We start from the raw sequence: 17,384 nt of genomic DNA on the forward strand, positions 1-17,384 counted from the left end.
ACCTGAGCGTAGCGTGCTGCTGTCAGGTGTGTCTCGGGCCAAGTGAGTGAAGACTTGTCATCCCTAATTGTCAGGTCGAACCAGAGACAGAGGAGGACGTCGGTGTGGAGAGGCGCTAGACTACTCTAGCCAGGGAATACGTTTCAACTCTAACCAACTCAGCTGTCAAAAACAAAAATATCTGCAAAATAGAAACTGTTTCAGAGAGCGTGTGCGTGTTTCTAGTGTTGAAAACAACAGTCATGGTGTTTGCTGCAGAGTTTTCTAAATTATAAAATTATGAAAAAGGTTTATCAAAGAAGCGCCGCTGAGAAAAGTTTGACCGCTGAACTACTGAAAGTAACGTGACACGCTTGACATGAAGTGACAGGAGGGCGTCTAATGGGCCGCTAGGTTAGTTATGAGACTGGACAGGTCAAGTGGGCGGGTCATGTGACAGTCATCGGACTGGTTCATTAAGTGACCAGAACATGTCAGAAGTTTCTTTGAGATGAAGTAAAGCGTCGCTCATGAGGAAGATGTTTACATGAGCCCTGGTAAGCCAGGTCACTAGAAGAGCAGGGCTGATCAGCAGGGTGTGATGTCATGTGACACGGGACGATGTTTGGGACATGCGATGGGCAAATGTGTAGCGAAACCTTTGACAGATGTGATGGGGGTGACGTGGATTGGACAGATTATCATGTCACATCCAGGGATGAGATGTTCAGGGACCGGACACCCGGGACCTCAGGTGATGAGGACTGGACTGATGCCACGAGAAGCGAAGGAAATGGGACGAAAGAAAGATGCCAAGCGGCCAGGGTTGGTCGAGACGTGAGCTAAAGTGACGTGCCATCGAGGAATTTAATCTCAGCAGGGAAAAAATCGGAGGTTTTATGGAGCTACTTTTCCTTCACTTACAGATGCAGACTGGAAGATGCCCCGACCAGCTGTGATCCTGCTGACAGATCCGGACCGAGGAGCCGATGAGCTTGAATCCAGGGTTGCACTGGTACACCACAGTGTCTCGGTAGCCAAAGTTCTCGCCGATCACCTGTCCGTTCACGATCTGCTCCGGAACGCCGCAGTGGCCCGCTGCAGGGCGGAGAAGACATTCCGTAGTGAGGAGACGGAGAAACGCAGTTCTTCATGGACAACAATTCTCACTGAAAAACATACAGTATACTCAACTGCACTCTCTATCATGGATTGCCACAAGGCTCTATCCTTGGACTGCAGCGTGAGCTTCCCGTGCATCCCATTTTTGGGAATAATTAACTGCTTTGTTCAGATAATGACTGTCAGATTGAAATGAATGTCACAGGGACTGTTATTACAGGGTAGTGCAGCATAATGTCACATACAGCAACACACTGTTCTCTTCCTAGTCTCTTCGTTCAACACCAGGTCTAAACAACTTAGCAAACGTTCCTGCTAAGATGGCACTGTATGCTAGCGACGCAAGAGAAACTTGAAGTGCGATAGATAGAGAAGAAATCAAATCCAAAAAGCCGCTCTGGCGGGAATGGCCTTCAGTCTGATGTCACGAGGGATCCATCAAAACGCTGTCACATGACATCAGATAAGAAGCAAACAAGAGTGTTGTGACTGCTGCCAACGCTGCCGTCTCAAACCGACGGCTTTCTGGACACGACTCCGACAGACGTCTCCGTCAAAGGAGAATGTTTCGCCCAGACTGTCCGTGCATGAACACATTTTCGCTCGAGCTGTGCGACGCTTTCGGCGCTGCAAACCTGTGCAAACACGCTCATGCGCAGCATCATATTGCTTTCAGCTACAATAAACCCCATTCACCGAAGAGGGATCTTGTTGAGATTCCCGCCGCCACTTAAAACCTCCGAAATTGCCACTGACTGCGCGACTGATTTCCTTAATTCACTCCAGCACCCAGAAACTCAGCCTTGCATTTTATTATCGCACTCCAGTCGAGAGCAGCCAGACCGAGTGAAGATAGTGCTGAAGTAGGCGACAAAGCCGCGAGGTCCCGGCCCGACAGTCATATCGCCAAACAAGAGCGCTGCTCTTTTAATGAACTGAGCCAATCTTGAAGTGCCGCAGCCACGGGGCTGATCAGCTGACAAACGCACCAGTCAAAGATCCCTGGCACGCGGCGGCGGCGGCGGCAGCATGGGTTTGAATGCAGCGCAGCAATTACATGTGTCTGCGTTCCCTCCACGCGCTGATATGAGATTCCTCTCCCGTCCTTAATTGTGAAAGATTTCTGTCCTCCTCGAAGACTTGTTATTCCAATTTCTAGTCAATTCACTTGACGTCCTGTCGCCACCGCACGTCCACTAAATGAGCAGCGGAGCTGTGTATTTACAAGTGGCATGTTGGAGAACTCTGGATCAGAGTGAGAGTCAGTTGGAGCATGCGAGCCACATGTTGAAAGGCGCAGTGTTGCCAGGTAGAACCGCAGGTGTTCGGCCTCAAAATAGGTTTGGGAGGGTTGATACAGTCTGGGTTTTTTTTTACCAGAAACAATTGCCCTCGATTCATTTTGATGGCTTTATAGCATCACTGAATGCAATGCTCTCATTGCTACCGCCGTCCTGCAGCGCTGCAGTAGTGAAGAAAAGCTTGGGCTTGAAATGAAACGTTTTTGAAATGACAAAATGAGCAAGCAACAATTCGAAATGGGTACTATTTCACTATTGAACTTCACCTCTTGGCTGACAAATAAAAATAGAATGCGGGACGACAAAAGGCTTCAGCCTCACAAAAGGGGAGTCGCCCTCGTGCAGACACAAACACAACTTAAAGGTGGTGTGGCTGAAAAGGATTTGACTGAGATTGAACTTTGCAACTTTCCTCAAGCCGAGCCACGTTCCCTCATGGCTAAGCATCGAGGGGTTTGACATGTCACCCTTTGGATCAACAGGTATTTTTTCATTGCTGTACATTGACAGGTGACCAAAATGTTCAGTTCAAATAATGAATTGTTTATTTAATGTCCTAGTTCTAAGCTATATCGCAAAAAAGCCCTTCATTTATTGATGTCTGTTTCTCAAGTCTCTCAACCTCTGTAGTGATTAGGATGAGCGTTTCCACGCTCCTCATAACGGTAGCTGTTTCTAAACAGTCACAACAGACGGTGAGAGAGAGGGGCGGTGCTTACCCAGACAGCGGGTTTCCAGGCCGCTCCACAGTCCCGACAGCAGACACTCTCGAACGGTGGAGCCGGTTAAAACGAAGCCCAGGTCACAGCTGAAAATGGCTGACGCTCCAAACGTATTCTGTGTCCCAATTTTCTTGCCATTAGGAGGAGTGGGCAGCTCCCCGCAGGAAATGACTGGAGAGAGAAGAGGACGGAGACGATGAGGGACGAGGAGATTGGATAAGTGAGCGTGTTGGCAGGCGGTTGGAAACATTTCAGGAGTCAATGGGGGAGCTGAGTCATTTCAACCGCGCTGCACGACATCCACAGCGGCGTTTGAAAACTCAGCTCACTCACAGCTTTCTATTTGATTTACAGCTTAGCAGTTAGAAAGTGAACTCTCATCTTGTACTTCTGAGTCAATCAGACCTTCAAATCCCACAGTCAGGCTCATGTCAAGGAGGCGCTTCTTGCCCAGTCATCTTATTCACCAGGTCAGGCTTGGTATGAAGCTGTCAGAATGGCGACTCATGGGTTCCTCCAGCATGCACACGCGCTCTAACATGAACCCTGGAGTGGACTCACTTTTGCAGCGAGGCCTCTCGTTTCTCCAGCTCCAAGCGCCGGTGGCCAAACACTGGATGTGGGCGGGTCCCACTCGGTAGTATCCGGGGTTGCAGGTGAAGATGATCTTGGTGCCGTACTCGTAGTGCGATCCGTTCACGATTCTCCACTTGCCGTGATCCAAGGAGAAGGAGCTGAGACTGGGGCATGACATCACTGCCAAAAAATAAATGAATAAGCGAATGCAGAGACCAGTATTGACAGCAGCAAAGCAATACATTTGGATGTCCCTGCTCAATTGTTTAGAGTTTTCGTGAGCCAGTAAAAACTGAAATAATAGAGACAAACTCAGCTCTGTGGTGCGTAGCATTTGACCGGACCTGCGCCAAACTCGCTCTCACTCCTGTGGCTTTTAAACTGATATTGGATCCCACTGGAATAATAAAAATAATAAACTGCCCCATAAATCTCAAGACTGTCTTCAGTGCAAATCTGGCTTCTGCTACACTGACTGATCAGACAGACAGACACAGATATACTGGCTTCGTCACGAGTCATGACGTGTCGGTTTGTTGAGGCGGGTATTGATCAGGGAATTGATCGCAGGTGAAAAACGCACAAAAGAAGTCATGATCCGATCAGAACATGACAGATCGGTTGATCTCAGAGCCAGAATCTCAGAACTCCACGGATAGCAGGGACTTTTTTTAAATGAATCAGAACCCGTCAACGTGGCGTCGACTTATTGAAGACTCGATCGAAGAGGCGCAGGTCACACTTGCCCGGATGACAAGGTCCACTAACAACTAAAGCTTCGATGTCACTCACTAAAATGTATGTTATCGAATTTGTGAATGAAACAAATGGCACAAATGATTAAATTGAGCAAATATAGCCGAGCACTACTTGTATATTTGGGGTTGATTCATAGGGATGGCTTTGTTTTGCTATCAGCAGATTCCTTCTGCTGCTACCTGCTTCAGCGTTTACTCACCGATGCATCGAGGTATCTTGTTGTGGTTGCTCCAGGTGCCGTCCGGCTGGCAGACTGTCGTCGTCAGCTCTTTGGAAGAGAGTCGGTAGCCGCTGTTGCAGAAGTAGGTGACCCGGGTACTGACCGAGTAATCGGCAGCCAGCACGCCTCCATTCTCTGGTGCGCTAGGGGCACCGCAAGAGACGGCTGCGGGGGGGAGACGGAGCATTTGTTGAGCGAGGGGCTGAACACGTGCTGGAAGGGTTTGCCGTTTAAATAACAAGAGATGCACCGCTCAAGCTCTGTTGCAACCAAACACAGGCTCTTCACAACGTCCCTACGTGGAGCTGGCATCAAAGCTGGTGGTGGCTTCCCGAAGCGGGGAAGAAAGATGACTCCGCAACAGATGGATGAGTTGAAATCAATGGAAAAATCGAGGAAAAAGGAATTTAAATTAAAATGATAAATTGCAAATGCAAATAACAGGATTTAAAGCAGAAAAAATAGAAATTTAGTGCCATCTTTAAAATAAATTAAATATATGTACATAAATGAATAGAAAAAAATGATTTATTTTCTGAAAATGAATAATAATTCTTAAAATAAAAATAACAATAATAACTGGAACAACTGCAGCAACATTTGAAAAACTAAATTCCTTTTGCTTTCAGTCACAATCTGCTGAGTCTCCACTGATATTTTGAATCTTGTACTCCAAGAAAGTTGTTAATCCTCTGAAACATCTGCCAGTTTTGACTTCCCTCTCGCAGGTGAAGCTCAGTCCTTGAAGAACTGCGGTGCTTGATGCTAAAACCAGATGTCGCTGACAGGTTTTAAAAGTGTGTATTTTCAGGCGCACAGAAATTACAGTGAAAAATGGAGGAGCCCCCGAGCCACACCGGGAAGAAGGCATTACACAAATAGCAATGTATAATTGAGCAGCGACAGGAGCTGCTGCTGAAATACCAGAGCCGGAATCTGCCACCCGAAGTCATTAGATGATGCAATTGTCTTCCTGCTTCTCCCCTTTCAGGGTTCATCGCAGAAGATCAAGCGATCTGCATGCTTCATTTGCCACAGGAAGGATGCCCTTTCTCCGGCAGCTCTTTCAGATTGCCCTGGCTCGGACCACAACCTCGCTCGCGGAAGCATTGGTGAGCAGGAGAACCGATCAATCTCAGATCAACAGACGGCGGCAGCAGAGACTGCCGCATGGCTGGATCTGAAACTGCGCTCATATCACCCACTGTCCGACATCTTCCGGACTGGAGTGACGAGAGGAGGCGCAGGGGCTTAAATAATTTCGATTCACTGCGCGGAAAGAGGTGGAGTGTGGGAGGAGGTGAAGATGCAGGCGAGATGGAGCAGAGTGGCGGGAGCTGACCCTTGCACCGGCACTGAAGACCAGGCTGTTTGGTTTGGAGATAGAGGCTGGGGCGGAAAACTCTAGGTGGTGGGAGAGATGAAGACGTTAAGAGGATGGGCTGGATCAGAAATGAACAAATCAGAGGGGCAGCAGAGGTCAGATGCCTGGGAGACAAAGTGAGAAAGGCCAGATTGAGATGGAATGGACATGTGAAGGAAGGAAGGAAGGAGGGAGGGTAGATCGCTTAGAGGATCCTGAGACCAAGCAGAGGCCGGGTTCTCTCATTCTTGAGGTGGGACACTATTGAATAGGCGATAAAGTCCATCCAAGATACTGCCCTCTTCCTGGCACCATGTTTGTTTTGGAGTTTTTTCTTGTCAAAAACGAATCATACGCACTAAAGGATATAATCAGACGGGAACATCGTGTAAAAAAATGGATTCACTGTAAAAGAAACGCCTAGATTATAACCCCGAAAATCAAAATAAACAAATTGAAAAACAAAAAAAAAAATTGCTACAGACGTAGGTTGGACAGGTGAAGTGATCGCTTCTTGGGACATTGGTGTCTATACGTGTGTCAATGAACGTGCTGCTACTGAGTCACCGCCTTGCGCGACACAAATGTTTGGCGAGTCTTGGGTGACTCTGCTAACTTCCTCAGTCTCTAAACCGTCTCACTCTCTCCGCTACACAGCCGTCTCACCGGCTGCACCACGTCTGCACTCCCTGCTTCGCCTCCCTTCATATAAGAAGTCCACTCATGCCGATAAAAAAAATGCACATCCTGTTACATTTATTCAGGAAGAATTGTCTCCGTCTTGCAAACCAGGGAATAAATGAGGCCAATCCAAAAAGTATTTGGATATAATGAAGAAAACCAAAGTGTCGGTGTGAAGGCGATGTGTCATCTTGGTTGCCACAAATGTTTCTCCAGCGATGTGAAGGTCTCCAAAAAGAGAGCAATGTTTTTGATGGCCAGTACGGATGGAGGTCAGTTTGCCGTCAAGATTTCTCGACTGAGGCGCGGTGGATTTTAATTTTACAGACAGATGAAATGCAACATTCCGTAATCTAATAAAAACAGATGGACGGCATCTGCCGGATTATATTATGTGATTCAAGTCCACGTTCGCCTGCGTGAAATTACCACTCCGACAGAATCAATCACAGGTGGGTGAGATGATTCTAAGAGATACTTAGAGTCCTGTTGTGACGCGGCACATCTCAGCAGAGCCATCTGTTGCCCCTGAGTGAGCCAGCCCAAGCAACACACACGGAGATGCACACATGCATATGTGCGCATCAAGAAACCCAATTAGTTGAGTGGGACCCGAGCGCGGCAGACACTGCATGCTAATGGCGAGTTAGCCAAAGCAATTTGAAGAAGTGGAAATTGACAGAAGAGCTGAAGATTGATTTCTGTTTCTTGTCCACCTGACAGGAGACTGGCTCGCTTTCAGGGTGAGCAGGCAAGAACCAGTGAAGAAGAGTTCGCAGCGCCCCAAGCCTGGCTCTCACTGTCCTTCCGCCAGGTTTAGCAGGCAGTGACCAGAAGAGCGGGGTAATAACCGGGCTGCCATGACAGATCTACTTACCTTGACATGCGGGAACCGGCGCGTCCCAAGTGAAAAAGCCGTAAGTTGTCTTCTTGCACGTGGCCGCGCTCTTCCCGATCAGCTTGTAGCCCCTGTCGCAGGCCCAGCGCACCATGCTGTTGAGCTGGCCGCCTGTCTGGCTCACCACGAAGCCGTGCTGCGGGGAGTCCGGGGTGCTGCAGTACAAGGCTGCGAGGGGCAGAGATCAGCTACAGCATCAGCACCAGAAGCAGAGACAGCCATGACAGCAGACACGTATTTAAACATTCACTCACGTATTCGTAAGTGTTCAGCAAGTAAAGCTTCGCTTCATGCACTATTAATTCATCTTTACTAATCTAGCAACAGCAATATTGAATGTCGCGCACACCTCCGAGGTTCTTTATAATATTAAAGGCTTCACCAGTTAGTCAAAGTTCTGAATAACTCTTTTGTGACTGGAACTCTCCCTCAGATTAACTTCAAACTCTCAGCCCTGGCATCCCACAGGGTTCGATACTTGGTCACCTCTAGTTTGTTCTCTAAATTCCACCATGCCAGTTCCATTCTTCTTTTTTGTACTACTAACTCCTGAGTCATGGTTGGTAGTTACCTGGTCCTTGGGTGGACTGAACAACACCTCATTCAAGTCACACTACCTTGGTTGATCTCCACTGATACACTCGCCTCACCACCTGCAGCTCCCGCACAAACTGCTCAACCTCTGACACTAAAAACGGCTTGTAAATGGCAGAGCAGCTCTTGGTGAGTAAAGTTCCTCTGTTGGATTAAAGCTAACATTGACTTCCCTCGCAGCTCAGGGCGACTCAACAGGCGGTCATTGGGCCAAATCGGGCTCTTAAAGCACCACCCAAAACCAGCTCAGTTATTTAACTTTGTGCAGTAATTCTTCCACAACTACACGGGGCACCAGAGAGACCTATTACCCAGCATGAAGCAGTAGAAAAGACAGTTCCAAAGAGAGCTACCAGCACTAAAAATAAGAAAAGTAAACAATGGAAATGTATGTGTGAACAACAACATGTGGCTTCACTGAGGTGCCCCGACTCTTGGTTCCAGTTACGCTGCTGCCCTTGTGTTTCAGAATCCCTGATACAGTTTGTCTTAAATTACAGCCCCTGATTTCATCTTTTATCCGACGCTTGTTCAAAAGGCTCTTCAAAACTGGGGTGGGTGCGTAATGACGGTGCAGTATGCAGTATTAACCAGTGGGCCCAGCAGTTGTGGCTGCAACAAGGCTGCACAGGATCCTGCTATTCAGAATGGAACGACTGAGACCTGCTCACTCAGTCAGCACCTGCTCTGATATTTATGAATCGTTTTCAAACAAGAATGGATTCACAATGGCATTTTGTGCTTCTTACTGGGTCTGAGTTCAGTTTTCCTGCAGCTTTGTGCGAGTGTAGTTCAGAGTAACATTTAATTCATGCGGCGGTGTTACGTTCTGTGTGAAGAACGCGGACTGACTTGTTGACCTCACTTGCGCCACGTCGTGCCCGTGTCTGCCATGTTTTATTGCAACGCAGGAAGTAAATGAGGGAATGTTTCGTAGGAGCGTCACAGCTATTCAGCACTCAGGCAGCGCGCCGCGCGGCAAGGGGAGCCCTCAGAAATCACATTATTGCAATTCCTCACTGGCATGCAGACACGCACTCTTCAAATGGGGATAACAGATGCGTAACGGCGCTTCATTGCTTTCCTTAAGCTCATCTCGCAGCCTATCAAACATCATACAGGTAGAATTGATTTCCTGTTTGGCCCGATGAGCGATACGCTTCACAAACATCCTCCGACTCTGCTCCGAATGGCAGAGAGAGACAGAAAAAGGATTCAATACTAAAAGTCACAGCAGAGTTGCCGTCGGTTCAATTCCATCAAGTCACACCGGTGCCTTGTCTACAACATTAACCACGTGAACTGGCTCTCACAGTCGTCTATTAAACATCACGCAGAGGCTCGGCATGAAAAATGAATGTCCCGGTGCTTTACTTTACTATTGATGCTTTTCTAATGGAGGTGAAACCATGTCGCTGCAAACACTACCGATTAAAGCGGAGCGCAAGCAAAAGGAGCCTTGCTACAGACTTCCTTTTCACCATGTTGTTGCTCAGCAGCATCTTCATATACATGGCATTATTCAGCTACTATGAGGTGAGAGGCCGTGCTCCAGCGCCCCCTACTGACTGATGCCATTCGCCCAAACCTTCACTTGTTTCTTCCTTTCTATGCATCTCCTTCTTCCATTCATTTCAAATCACTATATCATCAGCAAACATCTCTGTCCAAGGAGGCTCCTGGGTCACCAGTATCGCTGTCCTCACATGACATCCTCATTGAGCATCAGGAACTCCAAGAAACTTGACATTTTTAAAACGTATTTCACCAAGTATATTCGTCTTCCTGCAAGTTTCATGTGTCTTTCTCCTCTACTGCCGCCTACATGTTTACAAGGCGTGTTTAAGTTTTGACACATTCGTGGCCATGACATTGGGCTTCATTTCTCAGGTAGCTGCTAGCACCCACGGAGTCTCAGCCCTGAAAGCCTGTCTCAACGACAAAAGAAACCTGTTGTTTACAAAACATATACATTCTTCTGTGGACATTAAGGAGCGAGGAAATGATTAAAACCATTCACTTACATCACACAGTGAAGAAAATCATGGGTTTGCATTGTCCCCGCAGAAACGGGGCGCAGCATTTTGGCATTTGACCAGTACCCCACATGGCGCCCGCAGCATTACACCCATGACTTAAATCACTTCTTTGTAGCACAGTCATATACAGCATTGAGAAAGAAAGAATATGAGCATAAACTGGATACATACTTTGATACTCACCCACGTATCTGATGTTGAAGCCCCGGCGGTTGGTGCCATGGTCGGAGGACCAGCGCAGCAGGAGCTGGTGGCCAGTGGTGGTGAGGGTGAAGGGCGTCTCCATGTCACCGCTGAGCGAGGCCATGCTCTGGCTGTAGATGTTGGGCCCTGCCGGCGAAGACAGCAAACAATGGATCCAACTTTCATGAGCTTGTTTACCATCTGTGCCGCACCCACCATCAAATATTTCCAGGATGTCAAACTCTTTTTCTGTCTGGAAGAGCTCGAAATGCAGAGTGATGTTGTAACCCTTCTCCACATTTATTAGCCATGAGCACATCTGGAGGTTGGGGTAGTTCTCCGGGTAGCCAGGACTCAAGATAACCCCGGTGGAGTCGAAGCGCACCTCGTGGGCGGGACATTGGACTGCCGGGAGAGGAAGATAAAGACGTCACAGCAGAAATAAAACAAAAGAGGGACACAGTGTTGAAAGACGACACAAAGTTTTACCAGACAAAAGTCAAAACCTTATCTTAAATTGAGAAGGAGCAGCAAGCTCTGTGTCTAATCTTACCCTGCTCGAGTCAATACTTTCACAAGACAAAGCAAAAGTTGCTCTTATTTGGCCGAAATCACCGGTTTTCATAGAAGGGAAGTAAAAAATTCATGGCCAGTGCAGAATCCAGTCTTTTTACTTGCTCCTCTAATCTGGCCAAACTGGTGTTATACAGCCCAAGAGACAGGAAATGAGATCTTGGTCAGTCGAGTGAAGCTGGTGAGGAAACCCTGACGTCAAAAACCAACTACAGTAATTCAAAATTTACACTGGCGATTAACTCGGGATTATAGTTTTTAGAAATTCACCCACACAGTCCAGGAAGAAACACATATTTCTGGATGGAATTACAGAAAAAAATAGAAATAAAAATAAAAATAAAAATGTAATATATGAAACTATTATTTGTTTGTGACAATTATTTACTTGTATATGAATCTATATTTGTCAAGAATATTGTCAGGAAATTTCAGCACTTTAAAGACATAAAATGTACTTCAAAAAAACAAAAAGTAAAATTAAAATACAAAAAGTAATAATAACCATCTAAAATCTGAACTCTATCCACTGTAACAAAAGCTAAAAAAGCAATAACATTATAGCAAGATAAAACAAGACAATAAAAAGACAAAATCAATGAAGGGGTCGTTGATAGTTCTGCGTCTAAGAGCTCTAACTCAGTGGATAAGAGATTGTGAATCGATGTTGAGGTCAAAGGATTGACAAGGTTAAACAGGCCGCTAACATAATATCTGGTGCTCGGGTCCTGATGGTGCGGCAGGTTTGTCGCGTTCAGAGCTGGAAATAACAATGGGATTGTTTCTGAGATTTTTCCTTCCTTCTGGCAACTGAGTTTTGTCTTTAGGGCCACTAGTGAAGAAACATGACGGATAGAAAAGGTTAATGCGAACAACTGCTCCACATAAAAAGGTCAGTGCATCTATCAATAAGAAAAAGCTGTAGATATACAGCAATGCTTGGCGTTGTTGGAGGAATATTCCTGCAGGGGAACCAGTGCCGAAGTTTATTTCAGTTGGATGAACTTGAGCAGACAAGGTCGGCGAACTGCTTAAAATAATTTTTTTATGCTATTGATTATCTCAGAAACAAGGGGTGTCTAAACTTTTTTCAATCCAGGAGGGAGTTTCGTCTTTTCCACTAAAGTTCGGTGGGGTAACTCATCTTCTGCTCGTCGGGTGTTTTGGGATATGTTAAAATATTCAGCGAAACTAGAAACTAGAAACTTTTTTTTAGCTCATTTTATTGGAAATTAAGGATTATTTTTAATAAAAAAGACATTTGTTTCTGTTGGAAGAATCTATTTATTTTTTTATTTTTATTTATGATAATTTGTCTGACTGTAATTTTAAAATATGAATTTATGCCCTTGGTTTCAGGAAACTAGCATTGGTATAAGAGGAAAGTGGGGAATTTCCATGGACATTGATGTTTGCTGATGATACAGGGACTGGCTGGAGAGAAGGGGAATGAAAGTCAGTGTGAAGGAGGATGAAGGAGGTGGACGAGTGAAAATGCAGGGTGGCGAGGTGAAGAAGAGAATGCGGTCAGGGTGGAGACAAGTGTGACGTCACAGCAGAGCGGAAGCACATGGCAACGCGAGACAAACAGTTTTCAGAGAAGAATGGAAACACTTTGATAAGAGACATATTCTGCTTCTCTTTGTTAGTTTTCGGTACTTTGGCTCAAACAAATTCTCTGAAGTATCCAGGAAATAATATGACCTCCCATCTCAACTAGCACAAGTGAAACGACAGCAAAATAGCAGCCAGCCTTTCATGCTACTTTCACAGAAGACACACAAAGAAGGCATTAAAATCATCACTCTGGCTCGCGCTGCTACTTCAGATTGGCCCTTTCACTTCACATTACATTTCAGCAGTCATGCCTGGAGAATATTTGTCAAACAGGCTGGGAAAAGAATGAGGCAAAGCTGCGAGTCATTGCCTAAAGGAAAGTTAATTTCTTATCTACCTGGTTCCCAAACACTTTGAGACGAGTCGACCACGACAGTCTTCCACTTTTGATACACCTGATATGGATATAAATGAATCAGGCTGTTGCAGCTTATATCCAAAGTCTGGCGAGTGAGACACGGCGTAATACAACACACAAATATATTTAATGCGAGCAGTTTGGCTCGGGGATCAAATAAATTGTGGCGAATCGAGAGAAGCTTAGAGCATTTCGACACACCTGGGTGACTCCTTATGAGTTTTTACCTTGGAGCGTATTGTGATAAGACTCAATCGCTATCCTCAAAAGCACTGTGCAGCTTCAAGAAACTTTGGTTTAAGCCTCAAATGGTGGTATCTGCGCTGCATTAATGTATGAAGGCATAATTAAATGAGGTAAAATTCAGTCCAGTGGACGCACGTTGAATTAATAGCACCAACGTCAGGGGATTGGCTTGAACGCTAGTCCAGTAATTGATGATGAGAAGAGAGCAACTTTAACTGCGACTCTATGGAACTGAAACTGCTGGCATCATCTATATTACCATACTAGCAATGTGTTGGAGTCTCATGTGGCTGGGACCGGTGACTGGCATCCACCATGACCAACCACGACAAGCCGGAAACTTGATGTACTGAGGAAGTGTTTGAGGTTGTGGAGCTTCCACTGGACAGAGGAGAGGCCCACATTTCCACTCTGGTCGACAGAAGCCGAGTGATCCCTCAGGAAGGCGTCTTATTTTGCACAGTATTGTTTCGGCCACCATCCAAGCCTCTTATGATGGGTGGGGAAATTAAATCCAAAACAAATTCACTGAGCTCTAAAACAAAAGTCTTGTTCATCCAACAGGTTGTTTTCTACCAAGCAGAGATTATGAACGTCAATAAATCATTGACAAACTCTGTGTAGTTAGAAAAGAAAGACTGGTGGGGAGTCTGGGGTGAAACACAGAGATTTATAAACAGCCTTGAACACTGGAAAGGGAGATTGATAACGTGTACTTTTTCGACCAGTGGTTCTAAACTCCAAGGCAAAAAACAAAATGTTTTGATGGGATTGTATGGAGGACCAGAATGGGGACAATTTATCTGCATGAGAGCGCCCTCTACTTTGACAGCAGAGGACATTTTTGCCCTTGTGGACTTCTATCTGAGTTCTGAAAAGCAACGTCAAGGTAAAGAACCCATTGAAGTGATGAGTGATGATAGACTTGTTTGACACGGACGGGGACAAATTTGTACTTAAGGGGGCAGAAATGAGCGTTAATAGTCAGCCCCTTCTGGTTTTGACTTTCACACCCTTTTATAGAGGCATTCATATGAGCCTGAATGCCTTGCTATTACACCACTTCATTTCCGGATTCTCAACCTGCGACCTCCATTCTCAGTGTGGTTCTCGGGTCAATGACCAGAAGAGCATGGGAGAACCTCAAATAGAGCGACGTGGTATCTCTGTTGAACTGCTGCCACTTCGTCTCCACAAGAGTCCCATGTTCTTGGTGGGGCCTTGATGTCAAACTCAGGAAGGTTGTTTGCCAAAATAAACACCAGTATCAAACCACATTTTTATTGAATTCAAAACCAGAGGAGAAGAACAGCATGTGTGTAAAGTCTCTCATTATTTAGTATGAGACTGAGAAACAAAGGGAAAAAAGCTCTCCCTTTGCCCGGCTTGGAAACGGCTCCTCGACTGGAGCAGACGGTGGGATGTGACTAGCGGGTCACCTCGAATTAAGTTCAACTTTACATGTCCCAAGGAGAGCAATTAGTTTTCTGCTGAAGGTTGCACAAGGACATAATATATTCAACACAAGGAAGTGTGATGAATTCTTGGCGACAATAATGAGGTGATCCATAGAAATGTCAGACAAGAAAAAGTCGCTCTAAAATAGAACCAACTCTGACGGCTTCATGCGGCTTGCTGTTGATATTTGGCTCCTCCGCGACTTCTGTTCGCGGGTTACAACTCAGTTCAAGCTTTTCATTTCGGGTGAGAATACGTGAAATGAGTTCCACCCACAGATGATCGGCTTTTCTGCTGCCAAACTTCAAGACTCTTTGCAACGGTTTGTCATGGAGTTAAACAAAACACCATGGCAGTGAGGCACGACGCAGAGAGACATCGGCAGCCAGACAGGGAGCGCATCCTGGCATCTGAGTGACAGGTTCACTTGCTTCGTTGTGGGGTCAGTAACCAGATCACACCACTCAACTCTGCCGATGCATTCCTCTCATTTTCAACGTACAAATATGATGCAGCATGAAAAACACCAAGCACTTAGACAGATGACAGAAGATAAATTCCTGCGCTGCACTCAAGAATTATGGCCCATTTATGCTGCCTTTCCGCACGAAAATGTACCCGTCCCTTTGTCACAGATCACATGCTTGACTGCTGCACGTTGGCATTGCTGTACACCAATATATCCACCAGGGTCGCAACCCACAGTCAAACGTTTATGGCAACAAAGTCCAAAAACAAACATGGCGACTGCAGAAGAAGTATTGATACTGAACTGTTGAGGGCGTTACATATATCGCCACTGGAGGACGGAAAATGTCTGCCATTGTCTTCTTCGTGCGTCACTTGAGCTACCTGCCTACATTTTGTTGCCAAAGACGTTTCTAACCCGTGGGAAAATAGAGTGAAATTCTAAACAACGCTGATGTTGTGAATCCTTTGCAATAGAGTCAAAGCTTAAATTAGATGAAGCTGTATTGTAAGAGAATAATACTGGAAAGAGGAACAAAGAGCGTCCCTGACCTCCAGTATATCTACCATGAGCTGATCACTGCCTTTGTTCAAGTCGTCTTTGATATCAAACCTCAGACTTTTCATCATCCACTGTGTGAGAAAGCTGATAACGGTTGCCACAGTTTTTGAAGAAACAGCTGCGAGGAAGTCACTACCGGAAGGGAGAAACAAGGCAATAGGTAGATGTGGCAATCGAGCTCTTTTGGAGGAAACAAAGGACAACAGTGAGCCGCAATCAGGTGAGAAGAAGCTATTCCGCCACGGCTCTCTTGGAGGGAAGCTAGTCAGAAATGCAACAGCCTGCCCACCAAGCGCCTGCAACACAACTGAAGTGCACTGGGCCTTTCAATATGTTGTGGAACAGGAGAGCCGATATCTTACAAAGCTGGTGGGGATCTGGTTAGCGCTGGAAACGCGGTGTTGTTGTCGGTGTTACTTGAGAAAATAATCTGGCGCCATCACATCCCGAGTGACACACTTCCCACACTTGGCAACGGAAGTGACAGCCAGCCATTCCCTCAGCTACAGATCATTTGGAAACACACAATGAAAGAAAACACTGGTGGAGGATGTCGCTCCAATTTCACTGCAGCCGCTTAGAATTCTTTTGTTGGCATCCCATCGGTGATGACGAATGGAACCGCAGGTGAGCAATATAAAACTATAAATAAGTCCTTTCCGAGGGTGTTGAAATCCCGGCTCACAGGTGCCCATTACTTAAGCAGAATAATTCTAAAATAAAACCAAACAGAAGGAGTGTTTAATCCTACCACTGTCTGCCAGAATGTTTTAATACGCCCTGATGGATCGCTTCAGATCAGATCAATAATCCCTTCGATCACTTCTCGTGTTAATCTCGAGCCATCAGTCCCTGCTCTGTGTCCAGCCATCGTATCTGAAGTAGATGTTTCGGAGCGATCTGCCGCCTCACTGGGGTGAGGCAGTGTCAAAAAAACTAAACTAAAAAGCAGCACATCATTTGGTGTCTTTGGGTATTTTGTTTGGCACGAATAAAACCTCAGAAAACAACAGTCTTCATTCTCTTCCAGGTCAGGGAGTTTCCTTCAAGCCACTCACTGGTCACCAATCCCTGTGAATTTCTTCTCAGAAATTGATGTCTGTTCTCAACAGTTTTCCTGACAAATCAATAAAAATAGAGGCTTTTTAAAAATGCATGCCGAGATCACACACCTTCATAAAGGTGTTTCATCCATGGATCCCTCGCTTCTCTCAAACTCTCTTCCTGACCAGGCCCCTCCAGCATCAATACTACTACCTAAAAACTCAAGGCCCAGGGGTCAAATCCATGCAAATTATTTCATGTGGCAGAACAAAACAAAACTGCACCCATATTCTACAGGTGTGAGCCAGGCCATGTTGCCATAGATGATTGACACAGGCCTTGTATTTTACAGTCAACCATCCTGTTTTCTACTCCAGGGGCAGTGCAAAGTCCTCATCTGGGGGTCTTGCTCCGGAGTGAGCGTACAACACAACCTGAGTTTTGAGCTAACGCGGTCTCATACCTGTAGAATATGATATATTGATGATATTGATGATTGACCAGTCCTCTCGCATCCTAACTAGTACCTTAACACTCAATGTCCCGGCGGTCAAATCCATCCAAGTCATGTTACATGGCCGGCAGAAGAAAACAAACATTTTTCCACTCAGACTGCATAAT

The 17,384-nt window shown here is 45.9% G+C and overlaps 1 protein-coding gene across 4 annotated transcripts in view; it reads right to left on the reverse strand.

The window, feature by feature from the left end:
- The window catches only part of LOC128746586 (CUB and sushi domain-containing protein 3-like), a 237,853-nt gene that overhangs the window by 58,436 nt on the left and 162,033 nt on the right, over positions 1 to 17,384 (reverse strand). For 3 of the 4 annotated variants that reach the window (XM_053843734.1, XM_053843732.1, XM_053843731.1), the window contains 7 exons: positions 10,654 to 10,842; positions 10,426 to 10,584; positions 7,601 to 7,789; positions 4,659 to 4,844; positions 3,686 to 3,880; positions 3,122 to 3,295; positions 904 to 1,077 (listed from right to left, as the gene is read on the reverse strand). In XM_053843734.1, the coding sequence (XP_053699709.1) occupies positions 904 to 1,077; positions 3,122 to 3,295; positions 3,686 to 3,880; positions 4,659 to 4,844; positions 7,601 to 7,789; positions 10,426 to 10,584; positions 10,654 to 10,842 (1,266 nt within the window). The remainder of the gene's footprint in view (positions 1 to 903; positions 1,078 to 3,121; positions 3,296 to 3,685; positions 3,881 to 4,658; positions 4,845 to 7,600; positions 7,790 to 10,425; positions 10,585 to 10,653; positions 10,843 to 17,384) is intronic. The other variant, XM_053843733.1, reaches the window with a different exon arrangement.

The sequence above is a fragment of the Synchiropus splendidus genome, chromosome 15, assembly GCF_027744825.2.
Source record: "Synchiropus splendidus isolate RoL2022-P1 chromosome 15, RoL_Sspl_1.0, whole genome shotgun sequence".
NCBI lineage: Eukaryota > Metazoa > Chordata > Actinopteri > Syngnathiformes > Callionymidae > Synchiropus > Synchiropus splendidus.